The sequence below is a fragment of the Pyrgilauda ruficollis genome, unplaced genomic scaffold, assembly GCF_017590135.1.
Source record: "Pyrgilauda ruficollis isolate IOZ18807 unplaced genomic scaffold, ASM1759013v1 scaffold141, whole genome shotgun sequence".
Taxonomy (NCBI): domain Eukaryota; kingdom Metazoa; phylum Chordata; class Aves; order Passeriformes; family Passeridae; genus Pyrgilauda; species Pyrgilauda ruficollis.
The window spans coordinates 956,677-982,688 of record NW_024512655.1 but is presented as its reverse complement, the minus strand read 5'-3'; the positions used below and the strand labels follow the sequence as shown (position 1 = coordinate 982,688).

The 26,012-nt window shown below is 49.2% G+C and overlaps 1 protein-coding gene across 1 annotated transcript in view; it reads right to left on the bottom strand.

Moving 5' to 3' along the window:
• Nucleotides 1-26,012, bottom strand: part of RERE (arginine-glutamic acid dipeptide repeats) — a 104,563-nt gene that overhangs the window by 8,494 nt on the left and 70,057 nt on the right. The window contains exons 11-16 of the mRNA XM_041460261.1: nucleotides 6,495-6,657; nucleotides 4,346-4,438; nucleotides 3,430-3,629; nucleotides 2,230-2,391; nucleotides 973-1,086; nucleotides 4-333 (exon numbers count right to left, since the gene is read on the bottom strand). Of these exons, the coding sequence (XP_041316195.1) occupies nucleotides 4-333; nucleotides 973-1,086; nucleotides 2,230-2,391; nucleotides 3,430-3,629; nucleotides 4,346-4,438; nucleotides 6,495-6,657 (1,062 nt within the window). The remainder of the gene's footprint in view (nucleotides 1-3; nucleotides 334-972; nucleotides 1,087-2,229; nucleotides 2,392-3,429; nucleotides 3,630-4,345; nucleotides 4,439-6,494; nucleotides 6,658-26,012) is intronic.

Genomic DNA, 26,012 nt, shown 5'->3' with positions numbered 1-26,012 from the left:
CACCGGCGGTGACCCCTGCGCGGGGGCCGCGGCCGCGCTGGACGCGGGCGGCAGCGCCGGCAGCGGGGCCGGCACCGGCGGGGTGGGAGCGGCAGCCTGGGCAGAGCCGCTCGGGGCCTGCAGCGCTTGGGGCTGCGCCTGCAGCACTTGCTGCTGAGCGGAGGAATCCGAGTCGCTCTCGTTGTCCTGGGGGCTGGGGATGCTGGGGGACGTGCTGCGGTTGTCCTGGTCGATGTCCTTGGGGTCGCTGCTCCCCTCGTCGTTGACGCTGCGGCTGTCCGAGCTCTCGCCTTCGCCCTCTCCCTCCGACGGGGAGTTGGGCCTGCTGATCTCCTGCGGGGAGAGGCAGCAGTGAGCACTGAGCCCAGGAAAGCACACCAGGACGTGCCGGTGGGTCACGGCACGGGGTGTGTCACACACAGGGGCAGGCGCCCTTTGAAGCTCACAGGGCCTAAACCAGCAGAGGAACACAAACACACAAGGGAGTGCAAAGACAGCAGAACCAGGATCCTCCCACAGCGCCCAGGGGCAACAGGAACAAACTGAAACACAGGAGGGGTCCTGCTGAACACAGCAAAACTCTTCTTCACTGTGAGGGTGACCAGCAATGGAAAAGATTTGTCTTGTGACAACTCCAGTGGTGGCCTTCTAACTTGTCAGAGAAGACAAAAACCCAAATTTAAATTTAAAAAAAAAGGAGGAAAGGAGTGGACAGCAATCCAGTGTACTCCTATATGGTTGATATTAATATTAAAATAAAGAAAAAACCCAACTTGTGGACTTACCCCATATCACTGCACTGTTTTCAGCAGAAGGAACACATTATAACATTGGTCACTTTCCAGCCACAGATTAAGTTACAATTTGCTGTGGCTTAAATTGATTTAATGTTTTTGGTTTGTTACCAGATTTGCACCCCCTCCCCACCTCAAACCATTCTCCTGAGAGGAAATACTCCTCTGTAGGACTCACTTGAGTTTTGGATTTTTTGGCATTGGACCTGTCAGGCTCTTCCGTGTCTGATGCTGCCTTTTCCCGCTGCCTCTTGGAGTTCTTGAGAGGAGAAGATACCTCTTCCTTTATCTTCTGCCACAAAGGAAACAGAACACAACAGTTACCAGTGGGGTAAATGCAAAAGTAAGCTGAGTGTAGGCCAGTGCCACCCTGTTTAACACAAATTAAGGAGCAGCAGAACTCCTTGGAGGAGTTGGCATAGTCAGTATTTAAGAGCAATCCAATACACATCAAACCAGTAGGAAAAAGGCAAAGTGCATAAAGCATTCCTCATATGAAGGGATATTTTAAAGAGAGCTGGGCAGGACCAAGTCCATCAGGAACTCACAGCAGGCCCAACAGAGACCAACACCAGTTATTAACTGGTGCAAGACAGAGCCAGAATGTCTGCAGGAGACAGGATAAGCCTCCTTCTGCTACATGAAAGTCTTGCTCTACTCTTGATATTTTGAGAGGAGTATTTTTAGATCCCCTCAAACACAGGGCCAACAGTGAATAGCTATTCTGAGATTACTACCTTCTCCCATGGCCTGGAAAAGCTCTGTGCATCACATAATTACCTAACTTTAAATTCTGCCAAGTTTTCAGTTTTATAATGCGAAAACTTGCTCCATGCTCATTTTGACTTTTTTTTTTTTGTGTGTGTAATATTTATTTTTAACTTGCTACTTCTCAATTCACACAGCTTAATGGTAAGCCTTCAGCTTCATGTGGCTTTGTTTCTTTAGAACTCTCTTGGAAAAGCACTCAATTCATTTGAACAGACTCAACTGTCAGCTTGCTCTGAACAATCAAGCAAACACACCTCCAGAAAAAACAGTAGCAGAAGCAGATTCAATTACTAAATGTTCATACTCCTTTGTAAACAAAGATTAAATACTGCTTACAAAAAATCCCCAAAACTGTCTACTGCCTTAAATTCAGCACTTCTGATCTGCATTACTCCCCTGAGCTTAATGCTTGCATTTGCATCCCAAGTGGAGGGATTACGTTACTGAGAGAGCAGGGAGGTTCTGTGGGGCTGCTGGAGAGGCTGGATCACTCCCATCCCTCCCTGGCCAGGCACAAAGCAGCTCCAGGCTGCCCCTCTCCACCTCTGCCATATCCACGCTCACAGCGTTTGCTGGGACACGGAGACATCCCCAGCCTCCTGTACCTGCCCGAGAGGCCTCAGGTGTGCAGCCCTGGCCAGGAGAGCCCAGGGGGAAGGGTTACCTTGGTGGATTTCTTGACAGACTCGGCCTTGCTGTCGTTGCTGGAGGTGCTGGCGGCGCTGGGCGAGTTGCGGCCGCTGGAGCGCACGTCCTCGGCGATGGGCGAGGCGCGGCCATCGGGGCTGGCTGCCTGCTTCTTCCTGCCACTGCGTAGGGTCGACATCTGGGGACAACACCCCAGGTCAGCACTCAGAGGGTCCCCAGAGTGCTCTGCCTCGGCAGAGCCACGGGGAGCACAGCCCTGGCAGAGCCTGGCAGCAAAAACCTGCAGCGTTTCGGCTCGCTGCACTTCTTCCTTCAAAACCCAACTGCACTCAAATGTCAAAGGAGGCAAATCCTTAATCTGACTACTCACAAGCATTAAGTGTTGATTATTTCATCAGCAGTGTCTGTTAGAAATGGCATTTAGGAAATGCACACACGAGGGTGTCTGAGGCAGGAGAGGACCCCCATGTTCCATTAAAAATACTCCATCTGCTGGCAGTCAAGGCCAAGGTCTAAACTTCCAGTTCCAGCATGCTCCTGCTATGCACTAAGGGATCAGCAGAGTACATTTCAATAATTAATGCTGCTTCCCTGCCATTCTGGCAGTTTTTTGGAGGACTGACTACCAAAAAAGCAATGGAGCCAACACCCGCCAAGAGTGGAGCCTCACGAGGTGTTTAGAATCAATGGTCACATCATCCTGTTCAGAAAGACAGAGAGAGGAGGGCAAGAAAAGAAATCTATCTGCTGCTTTCCATCAGCTACACCCAACTCCAAGATAAATCACCCAGAGCTGCTCCCAGGAAGGCTCCTGGTGCCCCACCTGAGTCACAGCTCAGAGCACACCAACCACAGAGGTTGCAGAGCCCTCTGTAGGGAAGAGGCTTTAACTCCAGTAACACGAGGAGACCACATGAACACCATCTGATTTTTTTAAACTCCTCCCAAGGTTGTACCTCTGAGAGGATGCAGCTGGAAGGAGGACATGTACTAACAGGATCTGTAATGCACTGTCAATGCCCCCTTATGGCGACAGCCCACTGCCAGTGATGACAGAGATAACACAGCTTGCAGGGACATTCCATCTCCCTTTTGCAGAGAAGCAAAGCTCCCCCTGGCACACACAGGCAGCAGGAGCAGGCACAGCCCATGGCAAACCGGGCACTTCAGGGCTCTGGCTCCTTCCAGCCCTGCACTCAAAGAGGGTGAAACGCACCGAGCCTCGACTGCGCCGTGTCCTCATGCTATGCTTCCCACTGAGGCCATCATCTTCCTCTTTCACAGGCTTGAACATAAAGGGTGGGGGGTCCACGGGCTTCTCGATGGGCGGCAGCTCCCCGTACTTCTTGAAGTGGATCCGACAGTCCGTGCACAGCAGAATGTTCTCCCGGCCCCCGTGGTGCCAGTCCTTGGAGGCTTGGGGCAGGGAAAGCAACAGCTCAGCACCTCACAGAGCACACCAGCACACACACAGGGAATTGCTAAAAAAACCTGCTTTTCTATGGGTAACAAAGTTGGAGAAGTTTCTGGAAAAGTTTGTCCTGTCCCAGTGCGCATCCTCAATATTCAATTTTTACAAACTGTGGTTGCTTGCTTAAGAAACTACAGCTTTGAGGCACAGAAAGAAACCTTTTCTGCTCCACCTGGGAGCTAACAGGCAGCTGTTCTTCAGAGCTGTGGTTTCTGCAAGGGAAGTGAGCCCTGAACCTCTTATTTCCTTTCCCATTCTGGGGCTTCCACTTTCAGCTGCCAATGCCCCAGCATCAGGCCACCTTCAGGAACAGCCACAGGAAGGGGGCTGAAGCACAGGAGATTTGGTGCAGCATCAGGAAGTTTTGTGTGTGACAGCCACAGCCTAACACTGATTCATTATGTCACAAATTGATTACATAGATTATGGATTATGCAGATTTATTCCTGCCTAAATGTCTACCTCAGGCTTCTCCTTTGTCACCGCAGTATTCATTTGCAATGTCAAAGCCTGATTAACTCTGTTAGGAACGCTGCACGTTTGAGCTGATTCACCCCCACACTGGTGTGAACAGCTGTACCAGCCCAGGAGCTGCTCCTGCTGGCTGAACCCACCCCCCAGGCAGCAGCAGAGGGGACAGCCAGCAGGGACTGGGACGTACTGGTGGTGAAGCAGTGGCGGCAGGCGTAGCCCTTCAGCTCCTGCTCGCTGTCCTCGCTGTCAAAGTCATCTTCACTGGCCGAGCTCAGGTCCACTGAGGGTGGGAGAAAGAGGAAAATGGAAAATAAACACTCAGCAGGATTTTCTATTTCCTCCTACTTGGCTAAAATAAGCAGTAAGTAGAATAGATCGTGACTTCCCACGCCCACCCTGCCTTGCATGGCCGTTGTCTCTGACTGTTCAAACTGAGCAAAGCCAGACCTCATCACGCTGCAGGTTAAAGAGGATTCCAGGAAAGTGCCAAGGGATGCAACTCCTGGAATCTCTGATTCAGCACGTGGTACATTTCCAGGTAAGCTGTCATTCAAATACCATCCATGCTGAGGTCAAGAGGCTGTGTTCCAAACCCACAATTTTCAAGAGAAAAGACATTTATCTCTAGAATCTGGTCAAATTTAAAATCAAATATTCTATATTCAAAACCTACAAGATTCCATGAACAGGTCCTGTAGTGTCTTTTCTGGTTTTTGTTTTGTTACCCAGCAGTACAACTGTTTGTGGGTGGAGGAATCAATGCTTACACACCATGGACCTGTTTGAAAAACATCTTGAGATCCTTCTGGATGAGAGGCACTAAAGGATAGCTAACACCAGCTTTCCTGTCCTTAATGCAGGACCTGTGTCAAACTCATACTGCAAAAATGTCATGTTTTGAAGAAGAGCATATGCAAAGGGTCCCTTTCCTTTGTGGCAAATTAGCTGATTACACATCTATGAGCTCAAAAGCAGCATCTAAACCACTGAAACTATGCAGACATCACAAAAACTGTATCTTACCTTCTAAACACCTCAGGAGTAAATATTTCCCTTTTGAGAGCACTGCATTTTTCTAGTCCCACCACTATAAATTCACAACATAACAGGGCTATAATTTGGCACAAGCAGGAAGCCCTCAGGCTTCTTCTGTTCAAATCTTTAATTAGAACAGAAGTCCTTGATGCAGGAACACTGTTTTTCTAAGGCTCCAAGAGGATGTTTTGTACATGCAGGTTACAGTTTATGGATTAAAGCTCACAGATTCTCCAGCACTTGCCATCAGCATTTGTCAGCAACTCGTTACCCTTCAAATTAACACAGGGTTACATTTAATAGCTACCACTGCCCTGACTCCTACATTAATACTTCCAGGTGTTCAAACCCTGACTGCAGAGCTGACCCCAGGCTAGCACTTGCTTTCTTTTGCTAAATGAATTTTTATTCTCATCCTCCCAGCCACAAGCTCTCACATGCTGAGTATCTTGGATTGAGCTGTGGAGTCCAGACCCTCACTCCCTGTGCACAGAGAGACCAGCAGTAAATCCTACCAGTTCAGCACGGAAAAGCTCCCAGCCCTTTCCTGCTCCTTCCCTTCTACCCTGGATAGAATTCTGTGTCCTGCCTGTTCATCCTCCACCTGCCCACGTTCATTTTTATCCTTCCCTTCTACCCTGGATAGAATTCTGTGTCCTGCCTGCTCACCACATACTCCACCTGCCAACCTGCCTTCCACAGCCCCTTTTCTCCATGAGCCCTGTGGGTTTAGCAGGATTTAAAGCTGCCAGGGTAACAAACCTTTCCCATAAGGACAAAGGTTTCTGTCCCTGTGGGGACCCTGTGCAAGCAGCAGGCACTGCTTTGGGGAACTGCTCTTGGGTTAGACACCTCTGCTCCAGGCAAGGCCAGTGCTCCTCCAAGATCCCTAAGAGAGTGCTGGCTGCAGCACAGTCTGAGCTCCAGCAGAGGGTAGGGGTCACCCACAAGGATGGAAGGGACTTCCTTCCAAAGGCAGGGAGCACTTCCTCCCTTCCTTCCTTCTTTCTGTGCTTTCCAATCCCCGTTTCTGTAACAAGCCTGCAGAAAATACAACACAGCACCAACAAAAAGAGTAGGGAAATCCAGTCCCAGGGCAGCATTTCCATCCTCACAGGATGCTCTTACGTTTAAGGAACTGCACAAATGATCAAAGCCACCCTCCACATTCCAGCAGAAAGGCGCAGGAACAGAGAGCTGACTGCCCCAGCTCCATTTCCTCGCTGTCCCCTGGCAGGTGTGGCACCACTCCCTGGCTGCTCCCTGCCCAGAGCCAGGTGCCCAGCTCGGTGTGCACTCACAGAACTCGCTGGAGGGGGGTCTGGAGGGGGTGTTGACCGGGGTGGAGGCCGTGCGGGTTTTGATCCTGCGGAACACGGCCTGGCGCCGGTGCCGCCGGTGCGCGCGCGAGCTCGCCGCCTCGGGGGTCTTCTTCCAGTAGTAATAGAAGGTGATCAGCTCCCCCTGCAAGCACACAACACACAACACGGGGGTCAGAGGGACTGCAAACCTGACCTGTCAGCTTCCTGCCTCACCTGGCTCGCTGCGGGCACGCAGGGATTTTTCCAGGAAGAATCACGATGGATTTCGGCCAGAAAAAAAGAACTATTCGGGTAAGACACACCAAAAAAAACCCTCATTATTTTTTGCTTGCTTTTACAGAGGAGGAAAATAAGTAAATAAATGCCTTTTCACTCCTCCCCTAGGAAAGGAAAGAGGCTGGGAAGCAGCAGGAGCCAGCCTCCACCTGGATGCTTCAGAAGAGGGTGCCCTTGTGTCACTGTCAGCACCCCCTGCCACCTCTGCCAGCCACCCCAAACCTGCCACAGCTCCTGCCGTCCACAGAGGGAACAAGGCTCAGCCCAAACACACTCTGCCATTTTGTCAACCTTCGCTCCACAGTCGGGCATTGTTCAATATTCCTGTGTAAGGAGCTGAAAAGTCTGAGTACAAACATGTTCAACAACAAGTCTGTAACCGTAACACAACCCCACCACACTAAATCGTGTTTTAATTTGAATATATATACCCACATCTAAATTAATTAAGCAGTTAAAAGAGCACACCTAGAGAAATGAGTGATAATTTCACAGCATAATGAATCTGGCTTACATTCAGGAAGTGCAGCAGCTGCCATTCAAACCTGCGGATGCAAGGCTGAACCAAAGAACAGCATGTGGTTTTAATCTCTTTTCTCTTACTTTGAAACCCCATCATTTCCTGGCGACTTGTCTGCCTCTAAGGTAAAAGGTGTTGTTGCTTTCAAGTTGCAAGAGAAAAACGGAGAAGTTCTAACCAGCCCCTTGAAAAAATCAACATCAGAACAAACATACCTGAATTGGCCACAAAAAGGGTTTCTTTGAACTGTGTTTTATGTGATCAAATAACCTCAGCCTGCTGCCTCCGTGGGGAAATCCTGCAGCCCCTGCTCCGGGCAGAGCAGGAGTTAACTCCAATAACGACCCTGCCTGAATCCAAACCCTCCCCAGGGCCCCAAACAAGCAATTACAGCCACAACCAATACCTGCACCACTGAAACACTCCAAAGACAAAGGGAGGATGTTGTTCTAGACATTAACTGCTGACATTTAAGGCACTTAAGAATTTTACCAGTGCCTAATTTAAAAATAGAAACCCCAGAAGAAAGAACACGACCACATTCTGGCAACAGGCAGAACAGATCATTTTTAATCTGTGCTGCCACAGACTGGGATGATGCTGCTGATCCCCACCACGGACCTGAACTATGTTTGTGTATTACACATTAAAATAACATATGATCAGTGATGGCTGCTGAGGAGGAGCAAGTGGGCAAAAGGTTACTTACAATTCTTGATTCTGAAGGACTAAAGCCCTACTAAAATATTAAAAATGTGTTTCCTGCAGAGGATCTGAAGCTGCCTGGTGATGAGAACACAGTGCTCATGGCAAACTGGGCAGAGCAGCAGTTCTGAGGCCAGCACCCTGCTCTGCTCCTGCCTGTTCCCTGCACGTGTTTGCTTTGGAAATACCATTTCCCTGAGCCCATTAAGTGGGCTCAAAGTCCACCCAGGCCAGCTGTTTGTCCACTTGGGGCTATGCCTGTGCCAGGAGCCAGGCTGGGCTCTGCAGGGAGGCTTTTGCAATGCTCTGCACAGGCAGAAAGTCTCTGGCAAATGAAACCAGTCATTTTTTTTAACCTATAAATTCATTTGTATCAAATCTGAGGTGTCAGCACCAAGGAGCAAGTCAGTAAATCCCATGTCTTCATGTCAGTGAATTAATGTGTCCTCTGACACATGGCAACAGCAGAGCAGGAACCAATCTGTTCTCCTCCCATCATAAAATAGGGAATGGGAACCTATTAGAGCTCCATTTACACACTGCAAAGCCATCAGGTCCCAAGGGAAGTTTAACAACTTATACATGCAGATCATAAACCAAACTTTAAAAAAGAAACTGTGGGTATTTATAGAAAATGCCAGCCTCGTGACCATAATGCTTTTTTCCCCCCCGAGACTTGCTCAGAAGTGCAGTCACAACTGCACACGGATAAAGATGAAGTCAAAGTCTATTTATTCAACAACCAGTCTTACCCCAGCTACAATGCACAGATTCAAGGAGTAAAGAATACTCTGTGCTTCCAGTTCATGGTCAGCCTGCACAAGTGCAGCACTCAGCACAGGGCTCTGGCAGCAAGAGGGAAGTCAGAGGGGGAGCACACCCAGAATGCCAGGTTACACAGGTACCCCACTGCAAGAACTCCACGCAGGGTCCCCTCAGCCACGCGGCTCCCCAGGATGTCACTGTGTGCCCGAGGGATTAGCCTGGCAGCATCACACCCCCATCCTGCTGGCTGCATGGGTGGCACAGGCTGCAGCACAAAGGACTAAGTCAGGCAAGCTTTGGTTCCCCAAACAGGGAGCAAAAACAGCTTCCAGCCTCACTGCAAGGAAGTCAAATGAGCTTTAATCAAACATGCACAGTGCGTGCTGCTGAAAGCCAGGGCACATAAATTCAGGAACAAAAGCTGCTGCAGAAATCAATAGCCTCCTGAAACATTAACACAGGCCAGCATTGATCAAAGGCCCTGGGACAAAAGGCTGCCTTGCAAATTAGCTGCTGGTTTTGCTTGCAAGCAAACAGAGAGGCATGAACGCTCTGACATGAATGGCCTGTAATGATCATTTTGTTCCCGGTGATCTCACCTCAGCTCACCACAAGGTCTCGCAGTCAGCACATCCCACATCCCTGAGCTGTGCCAGCCTGGGCAGGGCTGGCCCAGCTGCTCCAAAGCTCTTTTTGTGGCTCCCAGGCCATCAGCCTGCCCTGCCAGCCTGCAAACACTCTGTCCTTGTCCTCTGGGTGCTGGCTGGCTACTGCTGCAACACACAGCGAAGCCAAGGCAGAGCAGCCTGAGCATCCCTCTGCACCACCCGGCCCAGCTCAGGGGGCACTGACACCCTCTAAGAGCTGTAACTCATTCCTTAATTAGGAAGGGTGAAACCTCTAGGGTGACTGTATGTGCCACATCCACCAAGATGCTGTTAATGCCCTCCCAAACCAACTCCAAGGCCCAGCTTTTTCTTTTCCAGCACTGTGGGGAGAACATTCCTTTCCCCTCCAGGATTCAGACTGCAGCCTCACCTTCACACACCACCACCCCTCTTCCTGCACACACAGCTCCGTGTTTCCATGTTAACGTCTGATTAACTGTCCCAAACACACATAAAGCAAAATGAGAAGCATTATTCAGGCTTTTAACGGCACATTTCCCTGACAACACCTACATTCCCAAGTTTCACGAGGCAGAGGGGATTATGTTCCTCACTGAAAACACCAGTTCAGCTTTCAGCAGCTCACGACTCCAGTCCTGCCTCCTCCTGCCAAGGCCATTTCACCCCACGGAGTTGGTGCATATAAAAAAGTCACACTTCATCTCCTTTCAGCTCCGTTCTGCAGATGATTTCTGCACGGGAAGATGTGGCTCAGGTCCCTCCTGCAGGAGCTCAGGAAGGTTTCTCTGCAGTTCCCAGCTGACACCTGGAGTGCTCCAGCCCTCACCTGCCCCAGCAGGGGACTGTCCTTGCCAGGGCCACCTCTCCCCTGCCTGTCCCACTCTTTTCACTCTCACCTGTGTGTTCTGCCACCTCTCCCCTGCCTGTCCCACTCTTTTCACTCTCACCTGTGTGTTCTGCCAGCTTAACCCTGCCTGTCCCACTCTTTTCACTCTCACCTGTGTGTTCTGCCAGCTTAACCCTGCCTGTCCCACTCTTTTCACTCTCACCTGTGTTCTGCCAGCTCGATCCTTCCCCCAGCACATCACCCCCACCAGAGCAGCCCCTCTACCTCAGCAAGCCCTGGTTTTCTACCTCTTATCAGCATTTTTCAAATGTAAAACCCACAGTCTGAGCTGTGTTTGTGCTCAGTCTTGCCCTGGCACACAGAGGGTTAAGCTGGGTGTGCATCCCTGGACAGGAGGGTTCTGACAGCCCTGCAGCAGCACAGCTCCTGTGCAATCACACACACACCAACTTCCCTTCAAGTATCTGTTAGGGTATAACACAGTGAGCAAACACAATAATTGCTGTTTAATTTCCCCAGAGCCGAGCTCTGACAGGGGAAAAAAAAAAATCTTGGGGGAGGGGAATAGCTTTGCAGTAATGAAAGAGAAAAGGTAAATGACAGCACTCCTCAATGGCTGTAAGCAGCCATGGCAGAGCACAGGGAACAGATTGTCCAGCTGTGGCCTTAATGAATTCACAATCTTTCTGGAATGCTTCAAGATTTTATTAAGTCAACTCAATTTAGCTAATACTCTTGTAAAGTCCTGCAGTAAAACCAGTCTGCAGTGCTTCCCTTGGATGCCCTGGCACAGGCTGGCTCCCAGCATCTGCTCCAGGGCAGGATCAGAGCACGGGTTTGAGACATGGCAGTGTGGAACACACTGAGCCTCAGGGTCAGTCTGCCTCCTAAAGCTCCACAGAACAACCCAGGATATGGCCCTGCACTGTCAGGAGACAAAACTGAAACATCCACCCCTTCCATCACGCACCCAAAGCACCCAGGGCAGGGGTGGAATCACCCCACGCAGGTGAATGTGGCACCTGGGGACACAGTGCAGTGTGACCATGGGTTAAAACCTGGACTCCATCATCTTGGAGGGCTTTTCCAGCCTTGATGACTCTGTGGCTGGCTCTTCTGATGAATCCATACCCAGAGAGAGACAAGGTGGAGCTCCTGCCTGCTCTGAACAAGCTGAAGGGCTGCAAACTGCAGCAGGCCCAGAGGAGCAGCTCCAGAGCTGAACTTGGCCATTCCTCCAGCGTGGGGCTCCGTGCCTCTGCCAGCCGTGACAAACAGCTTTGCACATGCTCTAATTAAGCAGTAAGTCTCAGCAGCTTGTTCAGTAGCACTGATTAATGTCCACCTTGGGCGCACAGGAATCCTGCATATTCCAACACATTACTGAGGTTTTAAGAGAGGCTTTTAAAATATCAAGCAATATTTTACTTAACACTACAAAAAAACCCCATTAAAAATCGTGGGATGCTCTCTAAGGAATCCCCTGCAGGTCTGGGCTCTCTGGCAGATTTTGGAAGTACAAGTACAGCCATTTTACCCTGCAGCTCCTCTGGCCATTTGTTATCTCTTGGATGGCAGCACAGCCCTGGCTCCTGGCCCCTGCTAGGAACTGCACCTCCAGTTTTGGGAGATTGGCTGCCCCCCACTGCTTCCCTGCCCTGCCCACAGCGAGGTTAAGCTCCCTGGTTTCATTTTTTTAATTTGAAACTCCTGGCAAGCAGGCTGGGCAAGTGGCAATCCAAAGAGGAGACAGGTGTGTAACAAACCCAGGCTGACTCCTTGCGTTTTATGCTCTCAATTTAACTCCCAATACAGGAACAGTCACAGAATTTCCTGGGAACCCAGCCGAGGCTCCATCTGCATCTTCTGGATTTCATTTTGTTGTGGAAAAAAACCTGCAGTCAGACAGAGCTTTATGCTTTCTAATTGTTCCTGCTAAATGAGTACTGGTACCCTGCTCAGTCCTCACTCAGCAGGGGAAGAGGGAGCTCCTCTCTCTCCTACAAATGAGGATTCTGTCTGAAGAGCTGCCACGGGTCCTGAGAGAACTGGGGCACTCCTGGCAGTGCTAAAATAAGCTTGGAACCCGAAGATTTCACTCCCAAGTTCCTCAAGCAGTGGAGAGACTAGAATAATTTCACTGTGCCTGTCACCTAAACACACAGGTCACACTTCTCTAATTGCCCCAGGAGAATGTATTTGCCCTTCTTAGCTCCTACTGATTCCCCCACACAATGGGTGAGTAATGGAATCACTATCAGAGGAGAGAGTCAGTGCAGGGACTGCAGAGACAGGGGGAAAAAAGGAAAGGAGTACATGAGCTGGATGTAAATAATCTCTCCTTCAAAACAAACATTATCTGCAGTAGCACAGCAACACTCCAGCACTGTACAGCAGCTTCCATTTGATGGCAAAGTCAATGCAGTTTTACAAATTAAGTCCCAGCACATCCTTTTGAAGTTTTATGGTGCGGGGAAACAAAGAGAAAAAAGATTTATAAATTGGCCGAGATCAATCCTGAGTGGGAAGGACAATTGTGCTGATTAACCTCCAACTCTGTGAGCAGCTCCAGCACTGACAGCCCCTGAAACTCCTGCAGAATCCCAGCCCAGGCCTGCTGGACAGGCTTACCCATCCCTGTGAAGCTCAGTCTGCCCGAGTGCTCGACACTCACTTTCCTTTTGCCCTCAACACGAGCTGCTCTTTCTGACAGCTGGAATCCCTGCTTCACTCCTGCCTGTATGGCTTTAGCAAACCACTGAGAAATCTAAATTATCCCCAAAAAAACACCAGGAACCGCTCTGTGTGCCACATCTAACTCGCCATTTCCATGCAGTTCATTTGTTGGTCTCTTCCAGTGTTTGTAATTAAGGTTGCACAAACTGGCAGCAAATAAGATAATTAACGTTTTATGGAACTTACCCTCGCTATGCAAACAACTCTCTTTTCCCTCCATTTTTAGGGATTTAAGTACCAGCTTTAACAGTTGTGCAAAACAAATGCAGAGCACACTGGGGCATTGTTTTAAGGCTGAGCCCCAGTTAAAAGCTGCCACCCCTCTCTGCATCGGGCCAGAATGGAAAGAAAGCTTTTGTAATTAAGGCTTCTTCCTCCAGAGACTCCTCTTTGTTAATCAACAGAGTTCCCAATCCCCACAGGAACTCACACGCTGTTGGCTGCATCCATTATTAATTATTAGAGCCTGTCTTTAGCAGTGGTGGCTCTGTGCAGCACTGCCAGGGTCACCAGGAACGTCCCAGGGGCATCCCTGGGGCTGCAGCCACACGGGGTTATCAAAGCAGGGACAGCTCAGGACCCCAGCCTTACACACAGTTGTTATTTATTTTCTACTCAGCTATCCCTTTGCAATTTGCATGATCAACGTTCCTGGGGTCAGAAATCCTGATTTTCTCCACCACTTTTTTCTCCAGTAATTTAACTTTACCCTCTGGTGCTGCACACACCTGACAGCCCCTGCTCTGCAGATTTTAGAAGTACAATTCTGCAGATTTTAGAAGCCCAACTGCTGGGATGCTCTCACCCCTGAGCACACACACAGGGCCAGGCAATGAGGCTCAGCGTGGCTCTGAGGAGCAGGGCTGAAATGCCTCTGGAAGATGGCACAAGGTGCTCCTGCTCCATTCCACAGCCCACACCAAAATCCTGGGCAGCATCTCCCTGCCAGCCTCTTGTGCAGGGCAAGTTCTCCAGAGCTGAACTCACACACCAGGACAAAGAGGAGAGTGGGATAAATACCCAGATAAATTGATGCCAGTTATTGAGGAAAGCTTTCAGGGCATTGTCTGCACTGGACTGTGTCTGTCCCACTCCACTTCCACCTCCCCATCAATACTGAGAATTACAATGAGAATTTAGCAGCACAATGCCCAGAACAGGATTTGCTCAATGGAGGTGCCAATTATCCCTTTAACTGCACTCTCTTTTTGCACCGCTGGATAATTAAGTTTCTTGATTGGGTATTGCTGGAGTTCAGGCTGAGGAACAAAACCCCATTTCCCTGCTGCTGGCCACCTTTCCAGAGCCTAAGACACATCCCATTTTCACTCTGAAGCCCAGGGAGCCATGGTTCCTGTGGGCTGTGTCAGTGAGAAGCCAGCCACCAAGCCATAAAGCACTTCCAACCACCACACTCCATCCTGTAAACATTTTTCTATTTATCTGCCCTTCATTACATGCACAATCTTATTATCTCTGCACATCCTCAAAGCGACAGCCGTCAGGGTCACCCTATAAAATATACATGGGCAATGTTACATCTAATGACTGGAGCAGGCAGGGAAATGAAGGATGGGAGGAGTGGAAAACTGCAGGATGCTTGAAAGGGATCATCAGTTATATCTGTGCATTTCCTGAGGTGATAATTGAATGACAGTGGCTGGGAGGAAAATCCATTTTTGAGCCTCGGAAAGGACTGTTAAGAAAGAACTGGTTTTGTGCTGGCAGCGTGTAATGGCTGCCAGGAAATGGGAGCAGCTCCTCTGCTCCGTGGATTTTACACAGGGCTGAGAACCACATCCACAACCATCAGCTACTCAAGCCAACAAAAAAATATCGACAGATTTTGGTCATTTCATCTGCCACCCAGACTGCCTGTTGTTGTGGTTTGCATGTCAGCTTTAATTAATTTAAGTGAAAGGCCAATTTGTGCATGTGCATGAGAAAGGGACACTCAGAACACAAGGACAGAGCATTGTCTACTTTCATAATTCCTGTTTAAACAAAGTATTAAAAATTTAATTCTGCTATTCAGCAGGGAATGTAATCCCCCTGCATCTCAGGAAGGTGTACAGATGCTCATTTGTTTCCCAACAACTGAAATTAGGCTTGTAATGATTAGGAAAGTTCTACTACTTCAAAAATATTTTAAGTATTTCATCATGCCACTTTTACAAATAGAATCAAACTATAATCACCAAAACCTTTCCTGAGCTATAACTGTGAGCTTTTTTTTTTGCTGCTAGGTGAGTACTTCCCAGCAATAATTCCAGCTGGTATTTCAACCATTTCAACCCATTCCCATGGAAGTGTCACTTGGGATCAGTGCTCCCAGCAGTGCAGCCCCCCTGGGGTGACAGACCCTGCAGGGCTGAGCTCAGGCACCCTGGCCTTCTGTCACTGCAGGATGGGTGAGCACAATAAAATAACCCCACAGCCCACAGCATCCCAAGCTCAGGAATTCCCCCATCCAGCTGCACATTCCCAGGGGAGATGGATGACACCTGGCTGGTGTGAGGAGAGCATTTCCAGGGGTGATTTTCCTTGGCAGAGCACACTCCTGGCCCTGCTCACCTGAGCAGCCCCTGGCACTGAACACAGGAGCTCCCAGCTCTGTCAAGCCCCAGCTGAAGTCACCCACTGGTCCCTGGGTGGGCAGAGCAGGCTGAACTCATCATCATCATCATCATCATCATCATCATCATCATCATCATCACCCAGCACCTCTGGATGGGCTGGGAAATGTTCCAGTCCCCAGGCTGCTGCAGCCACTCTGGAACAGCCACATTAAATCCTGCAGCATTTATGGGCCACCAAGGACTGCCTGCCTCCTCACCAGAGCTGCTGCTTCTCTTTGCTGTCTCCTGGCCTCCCCAGGTGAAGGTAGAATCCAGAATACTGGCAGGTTTTGTAGTACCAGGTGCTGGACACTGAGAAGACAACATACCACAAAACCAAGGCAACAAACCCACTCAAATAAACAAAAATACAGAATCTGAAATTTTGATCCCATTTTTGATAGGGAGAGGAGAACTGCGAGGTGAGGAAGAATTTGCCACTTGTTTCTCAAATGTCACATTCTGTATTTAAATTCTGCTTTTATTTAAACACAGAAATCAGACTTGAAGGTCCCCTGGTGCTGTGACACCCACCAGCAGTGCAAGTGTGCCAGCAGCAGCAGCACTGCTTGAACCCCTGATGTGTCTGAGCACTGACCTGCATTCCCCACTTCCACACACCAGATGTTTTAGGTTTTCCAAACACATCTGTGCTGAATCACACAAAGCCTGGCTTGTCAGACGTGCACACTCCCCTCCCTGACACAGCTCCCTCCCTTCCCAGCTCGTGACCCGTGGGGGAGCTGCTGGGGTTGAAGGCTTTCTTACAAATACAGCAGCAATCAGAAAATACTGATCACTACATACAGGAGACAAACTCTGTGAAATTATCCTCGCTGCTAACGAGGAATGGGAAGATTTAATCTCCTGGAAACAACAATTCTGGAAGCTCTCACACCTGGTTATTTCACGATGGAAACTATCAACCCCTCTGATCCTATGCTGAAGGCAGACACAATGTGACCTCTTAATAAAAATCACTAGCACAGGATGTCCAACATCTGAACAGGCCAGATGGAGGAAGAATCCTGTCCATTTACACCTGGAAAGAATCAAGTGAGCTCAGACAAACCAGCAGCTCATCGCTGCAAACCCCCCACGCCACAGAGGGAGAGGGAGGACGGGCTCCTGCCCTGAGTTATGGACACACAAACACAACCTCTCAGCACAGCCCCTGCCATTAAACCCTGATTTTAAACAGACTCTGCTCCTCTCAGATCTGCTCCCTGAACAGCTGTTTTCCTTTTACTGCTCTCCAAGAACAGCTCCCTAAACCAGTAGATTTTTCTAGATTAAGTGTGGAAGGTTGAGGGGTATTTCAGTGTTTTCCTGTTTATCAGAGCAATGTAAGAAAAGAGGAATATTGAAGCAGGACATCAAGCAACCCCCCACCCCCAAACCACAAAGAACTGCCACGTAAGCTGCTTATCCCTCAGTTATTGTTGCTTCCCTCCAGTCTCAAATTCTTTCTGTCAGGAAAAATCCTTAGCAAGCAAAATGTAACTAGAAGACAAAGCTAAGAGTTGTAAAGCAGCATTAGGAAGAGCAATTCATTGTAGCTCACTATAATACCTATACAGTGAGCTCAGAAGTGAAAGAAATTACCAATTCTTTCCAGCCCTGTTCCGCCCTGCTGTCTCCAGCAAACATTAATCCGAGCTGCTCCCTCAGAAGGTGAATTTGATCCCCACAAGCAGGGGTAAAGGAAAAGGGCAGCAGGAATGTGGGGCATGGCTCAGGGCTCTGACTCCTCAGGTCCTGCAAGTGGAACTGCAGCTCAGGCCAGAGCCTTGCCCTCCTCTGCAGCCCATCCTCACCCAAAGACCGCAGGCTCTGCCCTGGGAAGGAATTCAGGAATCCAGGAGTCCTGCCCTGTGCCAGCCAGGCTGTGCCAGCAGCCCTGGGGACAGGGACTGCTGGGGCAGGAGGTGACACCCCTGATCCCCTTCTCCCTGTCACTGCCCAGCGTGGCAGCAGGGATCAGTTTAATCAGAGCTCAAATTCAGCACAGCACTGAGGTGTCAGAGCAGGAGAGAAGCCCTCAGAAGGGGGAACTTGCAGCCGGCAGGAAGGGACATGTCACACCAGCACCTGCTGGCCTCCTCCTCTGGGAGCCCGGCTGCTGTTTCCACTTGTGTGGCTCTTGGAAGGACAAACTGTTATTAACTGATAAGCTGCAGGCACAGAGCTTCTGAAAGTGCTGGAATACTAATCTCCAAGCCGTGCACTGTCTGCAAACATCCTGCTCTGCTTCATCCCTGATAGCCAAAATTCCCCACTGCATTCTTCTCTTTTAACTTTGTTTTTGTGAAACAGGTTCACGTCCCCTGCAAACAAACCAACCATCCCGCGGTTCCAGACAAAGCACAACAGCTTTCATCTGTTAGAAAGTTTCATTTCATTCTGGATTTCACTGACTACAGCAAAACATCACTCCCTAAATAAATTCTTCAGAAAGATGCAGTGACCCAGAGGCACAACTGAGTGCTGGGAAAAAGCCTGACATGGAAGTTCAGGGTGCTGATTTGGCTGCCGTGTGTATGCACAGCAGCTGGAGTGATAAAAGTGGATTTGGGGGGGGGACACACTCTGATTTTCCCTTCTGGCTGAGCACGATTTCCATTTGTGAAACAAGAGCAGTGCTTGACACGGTGCTTGGGCTCGTGGCCAAGCTCAGTGCACAAGCACAGGCAGGGCACAAGGAGCATCTCCTGCAGACAGGAACACCTGCACCTTCTGCAGGGGTTTGTCTGTGCTGCCCCTGCACACCCACCCTGGAGGAGCAGCCTCAGGGGGTGACACTGTGACAGACCTTCCTGGGAGCCCCCAGCTCCTGTCTCCTGCCTGTCCCCACCCAAAGCTTCTCCCAGGCTGCTTCTGCCCTCCACAAACCCCTCATTTCACAGCCTTAGCAAAAAACCCAGCCTCAAGATGCCAGTTCCTGTTTAATTACAAACACATCCAACCACCAAGGCACACATCCTGCAGTAACAGGGATTTGAGACATTACACAGCTCTGGAAAGGAAACCCAGTGCCATGTGAAAGACACACCACAAGAGCTATTTTCTCCTTAAAAAAAACCCACTTTACTATGCTTGATCTGCCCACATGTAAGCACAGGGGAAGTTGTGAATGTCTCATGTATCATTCCACAAGGAATTCCAACTCTCCTGCTTTCCCCCTCATTAAATTCATCACAGTAACACTGCTAAGACACAGAATCTGCTTTTGGTCCATCCTTGCAGGTGTTGTTTGTAAGGTAAACAGGCAATTTCTCCCATTATTTCTATTGCTCAGGCCTCACATGTGAAATCAGTCTGGAATTCAGCCCATTCCCACAGGATGTGAGGATCACCAGGATTCCCTGAGCCTACACACTGCTGTCAGCAACTGCTACCCAGCAAACAGAACAAAAAGTGGCATCTTTGGGGGGAAATGAAACAAAAGCTGCAAATTAAGACCCATGTTTTCATGCAAATGGTACCTATGATAAAACTAAAAGGGAAAACACTGAAAAAGATGCACTAAAGCCCTGGAATCTGAGTGGAATTCTTCCACAGTGTTATTTCTCACAGCAGCACTGCCACCTCTTTAAAATGTCCCATGGATCTTTCATACACAAACACACTCGAGAGGCTCCACAAACACCTGACATGCAGCTCAGGCATGTGAGGACTCTTGGAGTGTTTATTTTTCATCGTGTGAAATTCCCTCTCACAGTACCTGGGAATTCTGGGCCCTTCCCAGCCCGTGCAGGCAGGAATGGGACTTTGCAGGGAGCAGGAATTCTGCACCCCCAGCTCTGGAGCATCAGCAATGGCAGAGCTGAGCAGCTGGCAGGGAGAAAAGAGGAGCTTGGGGGAGCAGAATAAACAGGAGGCTGAACCCACTCCCACCCACCCACGTACAACACTGGAGAGAAAAGCAGGGAGCAGCTCCTGGGATGTTTGTGTAAATCCTGATGGAGCTGAGGAGGGCAGCACTGCAATCCCTGACACTCAGTGAAATGGCTTTGTCAGAGCTACACTTGAAGCTAGACAAATACTAAACCATTTAAAAAATAAGAGATGAGGGAGCAGACACAAAGAAACAGCCCTTGTAAATAAAAACCAAACAAAAAACCCCAACAAACCTGCAACTAATACAAATTATTTCCTTACAGTCACAGCAGTTACCTTGAGCAGGCAAACACCCAATAACCAGAGCTCAAACAGGCAGAAGTTCCCACAGCACCCACAAAAATTCAAGTTTTCAAAACCACATTAGAAGTGGAAAAAGGTGTGTGAGTATCACACACAACCGAATTCAAACAGCTGAGCTCCTGCAGTGGCTGGATTTATTTTGCTGTATTTTCTACCCCAAAGCCCCATCCTAGCTGAGCTCCACCCCTGCCCAGCAGCTTCCCCCCAGGAGAGCCCCAAAGCAGCAGGACAGGTTTGTGCTCCTCTGCTTCCCTAATCCATCTCACACGTGCTACTGCAGAGTGGGCTCCTAACTGAAACCACTCCAGCTGTCAAACACCCCAGCAAAGCCTGCCTGTGGGTCACTGGCAGGGGTTGCTGTGCCTTGCTTCCTCAGCAGGCTTAGGAAAACGTGCAGCCCATGAGCCCAGAGCAGCTGTGGGCTCAGGTGGGCTCAGCTCCTCCTGCACAAGGGCTCTGAGCCCAAAGGAATCCAGCACTGGGTGCCCCAGCTCTGCTCAGAGGTGCAGGGACCTGCAGCTTGTTTTCCCTGCATTTCCCAGGGCAGATATCCCCTGCCAAGAGATGCAGGGGAGCAGGGCCAGGAGCCCAGCAGCCCTGGAGCAAGGCTCATCAGCATTAATTGTGATGGAGACAGGGCAAAACGGCAGAGAGGCAGCAAAGCCCTGGCAGCACTCCCTGCCTCCACTCCTCCCTCCCTGCTGCCCTTCCCAAAGCCTGCTCTGACACCGTGGAAATCCCCACTCTCCCTGCAGATCCAGGTGACCTTGGGAAGCTGGGGAATGAGCTCAGGAGCTGCCTGTCCCAGGTGTGCCCAGCCCTGTCCTGTCACACCTGCAGATCTCATTATGGGTCAGGCGAAGCAGATCCATCAGTGTCCATCCCCTGGTTTCCAGGAGCTGTTTCCTTGCTCCAAATGCAGAATTATCCCCTCTCCAGGAACTGCCCCTCCTCAGGAGCTGTCCTGCTGCCAGCACAGCAACTTTACAACTCCAGCTGGAGACTGAACAGAGTATTTGGGAATTCAGCTACACCATGGGCTGCTCTCACCGCTGAAGGAGGGGGAGGCATTGCTGGGGAGAGACTGAAGCAAAAATATCTGAAAAATGAGAACTTCTAAAATATGAAGTCCTTGCTAATCTGAGTTTGGGCTGGGGTTTTGTGCTGTTGCTTGTTTGTTTTGGGGTTTCCCCCTCATTCTGATGTGACCTTTATGGAATGGCAAACCCAGACCGAGCAGTGCACCAGAAATGCTGTTCATCCACAGCCTGCAGGATTCCATCCACAATTCCAGCTCACAGATGACAACTAAAGCAGTCAAACATAATGCCAAACTCACTTTTAAACGTTTCCCATACCTTTGCTATGTAAATTCCCTTGAAAAGGTCAAAGCAGAACTTCAGCAGCTCCAAGAAATGCGAAACCACAGCGCTGGCTTGGCACAGGCACAAAGACCTGACCCAGCAATTCCGAGGTGATTCACAGCATCTGCTCCTGCTCCTCCACTGCTGCAGCCATGAACACTCGTGCAGTTGCAATCTGTAGGTGCCAGCACGGCAGAGCTGTGACTCAGGACTGTAAACAGGGGAGGAGGGCTGGAAAGGAGCCACTGCATGGGGTGGGAGTCGCAGGGGGGTTTCACTGCCCCACGGAGCAGCCCCGTGCATTTCCTTCAGCAGCTCTGTTAATGTGGAAAACCAGCCAGAGAGGGGCAGGTGGGGTCATCCCCAACCACAAGCAGCAGCTCACAATGTCCCTGTTTCTCTACAGCAGCCACACTCCTATTAAATAAAACCTTGTCAAAGTCCAGTGCAGGATTTCCAAATATCTCCTGGGCAGTGCTGGGTTACAACTCTGGTTACTCCAATCAAGACTTCCCTCCTCTTCATCCTTTAGCTGAAAATCATTTGCATCATTTTTAAAATCTTACAAGTTTAAGACACACAGATTAGTCTGAAACAAAACCATTATGAACTTAATATAGCATAAATAGGAGGCAGATAGGAAGGGCAGTTTTATGCCCACGGTGAGCAGACAATTCCTTTTCAGAAGCTCTAAAAGCAATGTTTTTCTAAAGCCAGGCAACAAGAAGAAAAAAAATCTCTCCCATCAAATGGCACAGAGTAAGAACATGAGGTGGAATTGTTAAATCAATACAACCTTAGCACAGCACTGAGGGAAGGGGGCCTTTGTCCCTGTCACTTCTCCACAGCAAGGTGAAGGTCCAGTTACACAACCCAGAGCTGCTCACAGCCTGGAGCTCCTCCAGCAGTGGGGATCAGGAGAAATGAGGTTTTCCAGATGCTCCTTTAGTGCCCACTCTGTGCAAGGTTTGTGGCACATATTTTTCACCACATCTTGACAGGCAAGGGTCTGCAGAGCAAAACCAGGGCCCAAACTGACCCCTCCTGTTTCTGTCTGTTCTGTTCTCCCAGTTTCTGAGGCATTTCCCAGCTGTATTCCTGCAGAGCAATGAAGGAATGCATGGAGGAAGTGTTGTCTGTGTGACAGAACTGCAGAGGAGCCAGACAAGCTCCAGGGAAGCACAACCACCACAGGTGAACAGCCCTGCCCAGGCAAAGCAACAATTTCTGCACAAAGTAAATTCACCCTCAACCCTAAAAGCAACTTCAGAAAGGGAAAATAACAGATGGGAAGTAGCAGACTGCAGGAACAGGGCAAGGAGAGAGAAAAGGGCTGGGTTTATAGCTTAGTGGGGTTTCTTTTGGTTTTACTTTGGCTTGTTTGTTGGGGAGGTGGCATGATTTATTTATCCAGTTCCCTCTCATTGCAACTGAGGTAATGAAAGACTTGGGCTTTGGCAAAGATCCCCTCCTTAGCCATAAAAATACAAAAGAACTGTAATTAAACTCACCAGAAACAAAGCTAATCAAACTCAACAGTAACAAAGGGCAACAGAAACACGTTCACTGTATCAGATCTTCCTTGCTGGCCCAAAGCCCAGAGTTTTCATTACATTTTTTTCCTTCCCCCCAATTTCACAAGAGCATTAAGCAGCCCTGGCCCAGGATGCCTCAGCTTTACAAACTCTATTTGTAGGAGATCAGCTTTTCATGATCCAAAAACCCAGCATGTGGAAAGTGTTAAGTCTTTCATGTAGTAGAGGAGGTTCTTAAAACTTCTACTGTTCAACTCAGAAATCTTGGAGCTTCACAGCCCATTAGAGGTTTGTGAACCACAGAGAAGGGCAGTTAGCAAAATAAATCAAGAGTTCCTGTGGGATGTCCTGGTGCTTTACACAAGAGGCACAAAGCAGGCTCTGGGTTGAACACCAGGGAGGACTTCTCAGATTGCAGGAGCAGAGAGCTGGTTTATAACCTGGAATGTGCTCTCCTCTCTTTGAAGGGTCTGGAGACATCCCACAAAATCACTCCGTTTGTGTCAGGGGCACTGCAGGGGAAAAGGGAGCCCACAAAGGGTCTGGGGGAGGGGGAGGATCAGCCCAACTCTTCCAGCCAAGAACAAACCATTTCACCACGGCAATAAAAGCACTGACCAGCACCTTGTCCATGCCAGAGCTCTCCTTGCTCTACAGGAGTTTGGTAGTGTAAAACAAGCAGTCTTCCCTGCCAATGCTGCTCAGCCCAGGTGACCAGAGCCAGGAGGATTTCCCAACCACCAGGACTTCAGCAGCTGGGATTTTGTCATCATTCCTGTAACACTCTGTTTCTTGAGGCTCCAAGTTCTCAAACACAGCAATTACTCTGAGAGCAGCTCGTCCACTGACACCCCCCCAGCTCACAAAGTTTGCAGAGAAAAGGGCAATGGACAAACTTAACCTTGGGAGATCTGAATCGGAAGGAAACACGCCTGTCACCATTCTGGGATTTGAAAAAAGAGATGCAAGAAGCAGGAGGTTTTCTGTGGAATCTGCTCTGATCACTCAGGGGTTGCTGTGGCATCACCTGCACCCTCTTAGCCAGCCTGCAGCAGGAAGGGAAGGAAGGCTGGATTTCTGCCTGCAGGATGCAGCCCCTCCTGACTCCAGGGAAAAGGCACAAACACCACAAGTGGGGGATCCCAGCCCTGCAGGATCCTTATTCCTCAAGAGCAGGAGTAGGAAACCCAAAGCCTGAGCATTTCACAGCTTTTCCACATACAGGAGACATTAATGCACCTTCTGGCAGGGAAAGGAACCCCTCCACATCCCATATATCCATAAATCCACCATGGTGCAGGTGTGCAGGGCTCTGGCTGACACTTACAGCCCTCCTGGCACCCTGCAGAACAGGAATCCTCCCTTCCCTGTGCAGGGAGAAAACAGGAGAAGTTCACCCAAAACCACATCACCTTCACCTAGAAGTAATCACCAGCATCTTTATGTCCTGACAATCTGAATTCCATCACACTCTTAAGTGTTCTCCCTTCAGATCCAGAATGGAAAGGAAAAACAAAGCAAAAGCAAATGCAGCAGATTTCAACGTGTGATGTTAAATGTTTCTTCTGCTTACAGAGCCAGTTCTGTGCACAAACTGCTTCACCTCCCCTATGGCACAGCCTCTATTCCAGCTCCCCATTCTCACTTCATTCCACCATCTCTGTAATTCCTGGGAGTCTTCCTTGGCATGAAAAAAAAAAAACAAAAACCAAGCAGCAAAAAACCCCAGTAATCAAGCACTGCTTCTTTTTTACAGCTGGCTGGAAACAAAACTGACAAAATGAGTGCATCTGTCTCCTGGAGTTGTTATTGTCTTTTCTCCCAGTTCCAGCAGCACATCACAGGATATTTAGGAGTGACTGGTGTGCTGGGGGCTGGTGTGGAGCCAGGGGAAGGCAGTGGGTGCTGTTCTCACAGGGCACTTGGGGGTAGGGGGTGATGCCTGAGCCCACTGCTCTCCTGTGGAAGGATAGAGTTCACTCTGTGCTCTGTGCAGTGAGGCTCACTCAAAGTACACCTTATTCTCTGCCAGCACAGGGTTTTTCCTTTGCTCTGAACCCCACACAGGCCAGACACAATTCCCTGTGTGTTTCAGGAAGCAAACTCTGCTCGGACTCCCCTGGAAGACGGCTCACAACACGTCTGAGCTGCCGGTATTTATCTACTCCTTGAACTCCAAAATTCAAAGCAAACTGCTGCAGCAGCTCCTGGAAGTGTAATCTGGTCTCACACCCTGTAAATACACACGGTGAGCAGCACACAGAGGATTACCTGCAGTGCTCCTCTCCTAAGCCATAGTCCCCAGGCAGGATTATACAGATGCATTTCTTCCAGGAGTTGCCCGGATTTTAAAACATTAGCGCTGTTCTGAGACAGGATGTCCCACACACAGCAGTGCTGCTGACATGCCTGGTTTATTTTTGCCTTCCTGAAAGCCATTTCCAAGCTTTAAAGCACATCTTCAGACAGTGACTGGATGGGGAACAACACCACGAAGGGTTTGATGCATGGCAGCCATGGAAAAGTCTTGCAAAGCTGGGACACTCAACCATGAAAATAAACTGCACAAATCCTTTACTAGACACCTATTTTATGTACCTGCAATTCACAGGACCTCAGCGTTGATGTCTGAGTATTTGATACAATCTGACAACTGCCAGGGAAGAAGAAAAGCTGCTGGTTTTTCTCACAAGGAAAGAAAATACAGAATAAATATACAGCTGTTGATGAACAAAAGCATTTTAACCAGAGTCACACATACCCTTCAGCACAGATGCGAAAGAGAATTCACAATAGGAAAATAAACAAACTGAAATTCCTTAGGATGGTGAATTATAAACAGAAAGTAAGGAAAATGCAGTGGAACAGAACTCTGAGGAGCAGCATTGTGTTCTCTCAGTTGCTGAGGAAGGCTCAGACAATATTGTATCAATTACCCAAATAATCTTGGCTTGTATCTTTGACTACAGACTTTTCCCTACAAAGCAGAAATTGTCCTTTCTGGCTCCCTGACAGAGCTCAATGCAATTGCCTAATGGCCCTCTTTTACTTGCAACAATATTTTACTCCTACCTACCTCTAAACCTTCAGAGAAAAATAAACAATGAGATCCAATCTTGTAATGTAAAATAATAAAAAAAAGCCACTGGAGTGCAGAGCTGATTTATTGCCCATGCTAAAGTCAATTCTAGAGTCCAGCTGGCACAGTGAACACACCTTCTGCTTTTATGCTCTCCATCTATGAGGGTTTCTTAGGAAGAAAGTCAAATAAGGAGCTCATTTTTTGAGCTGATGACGCT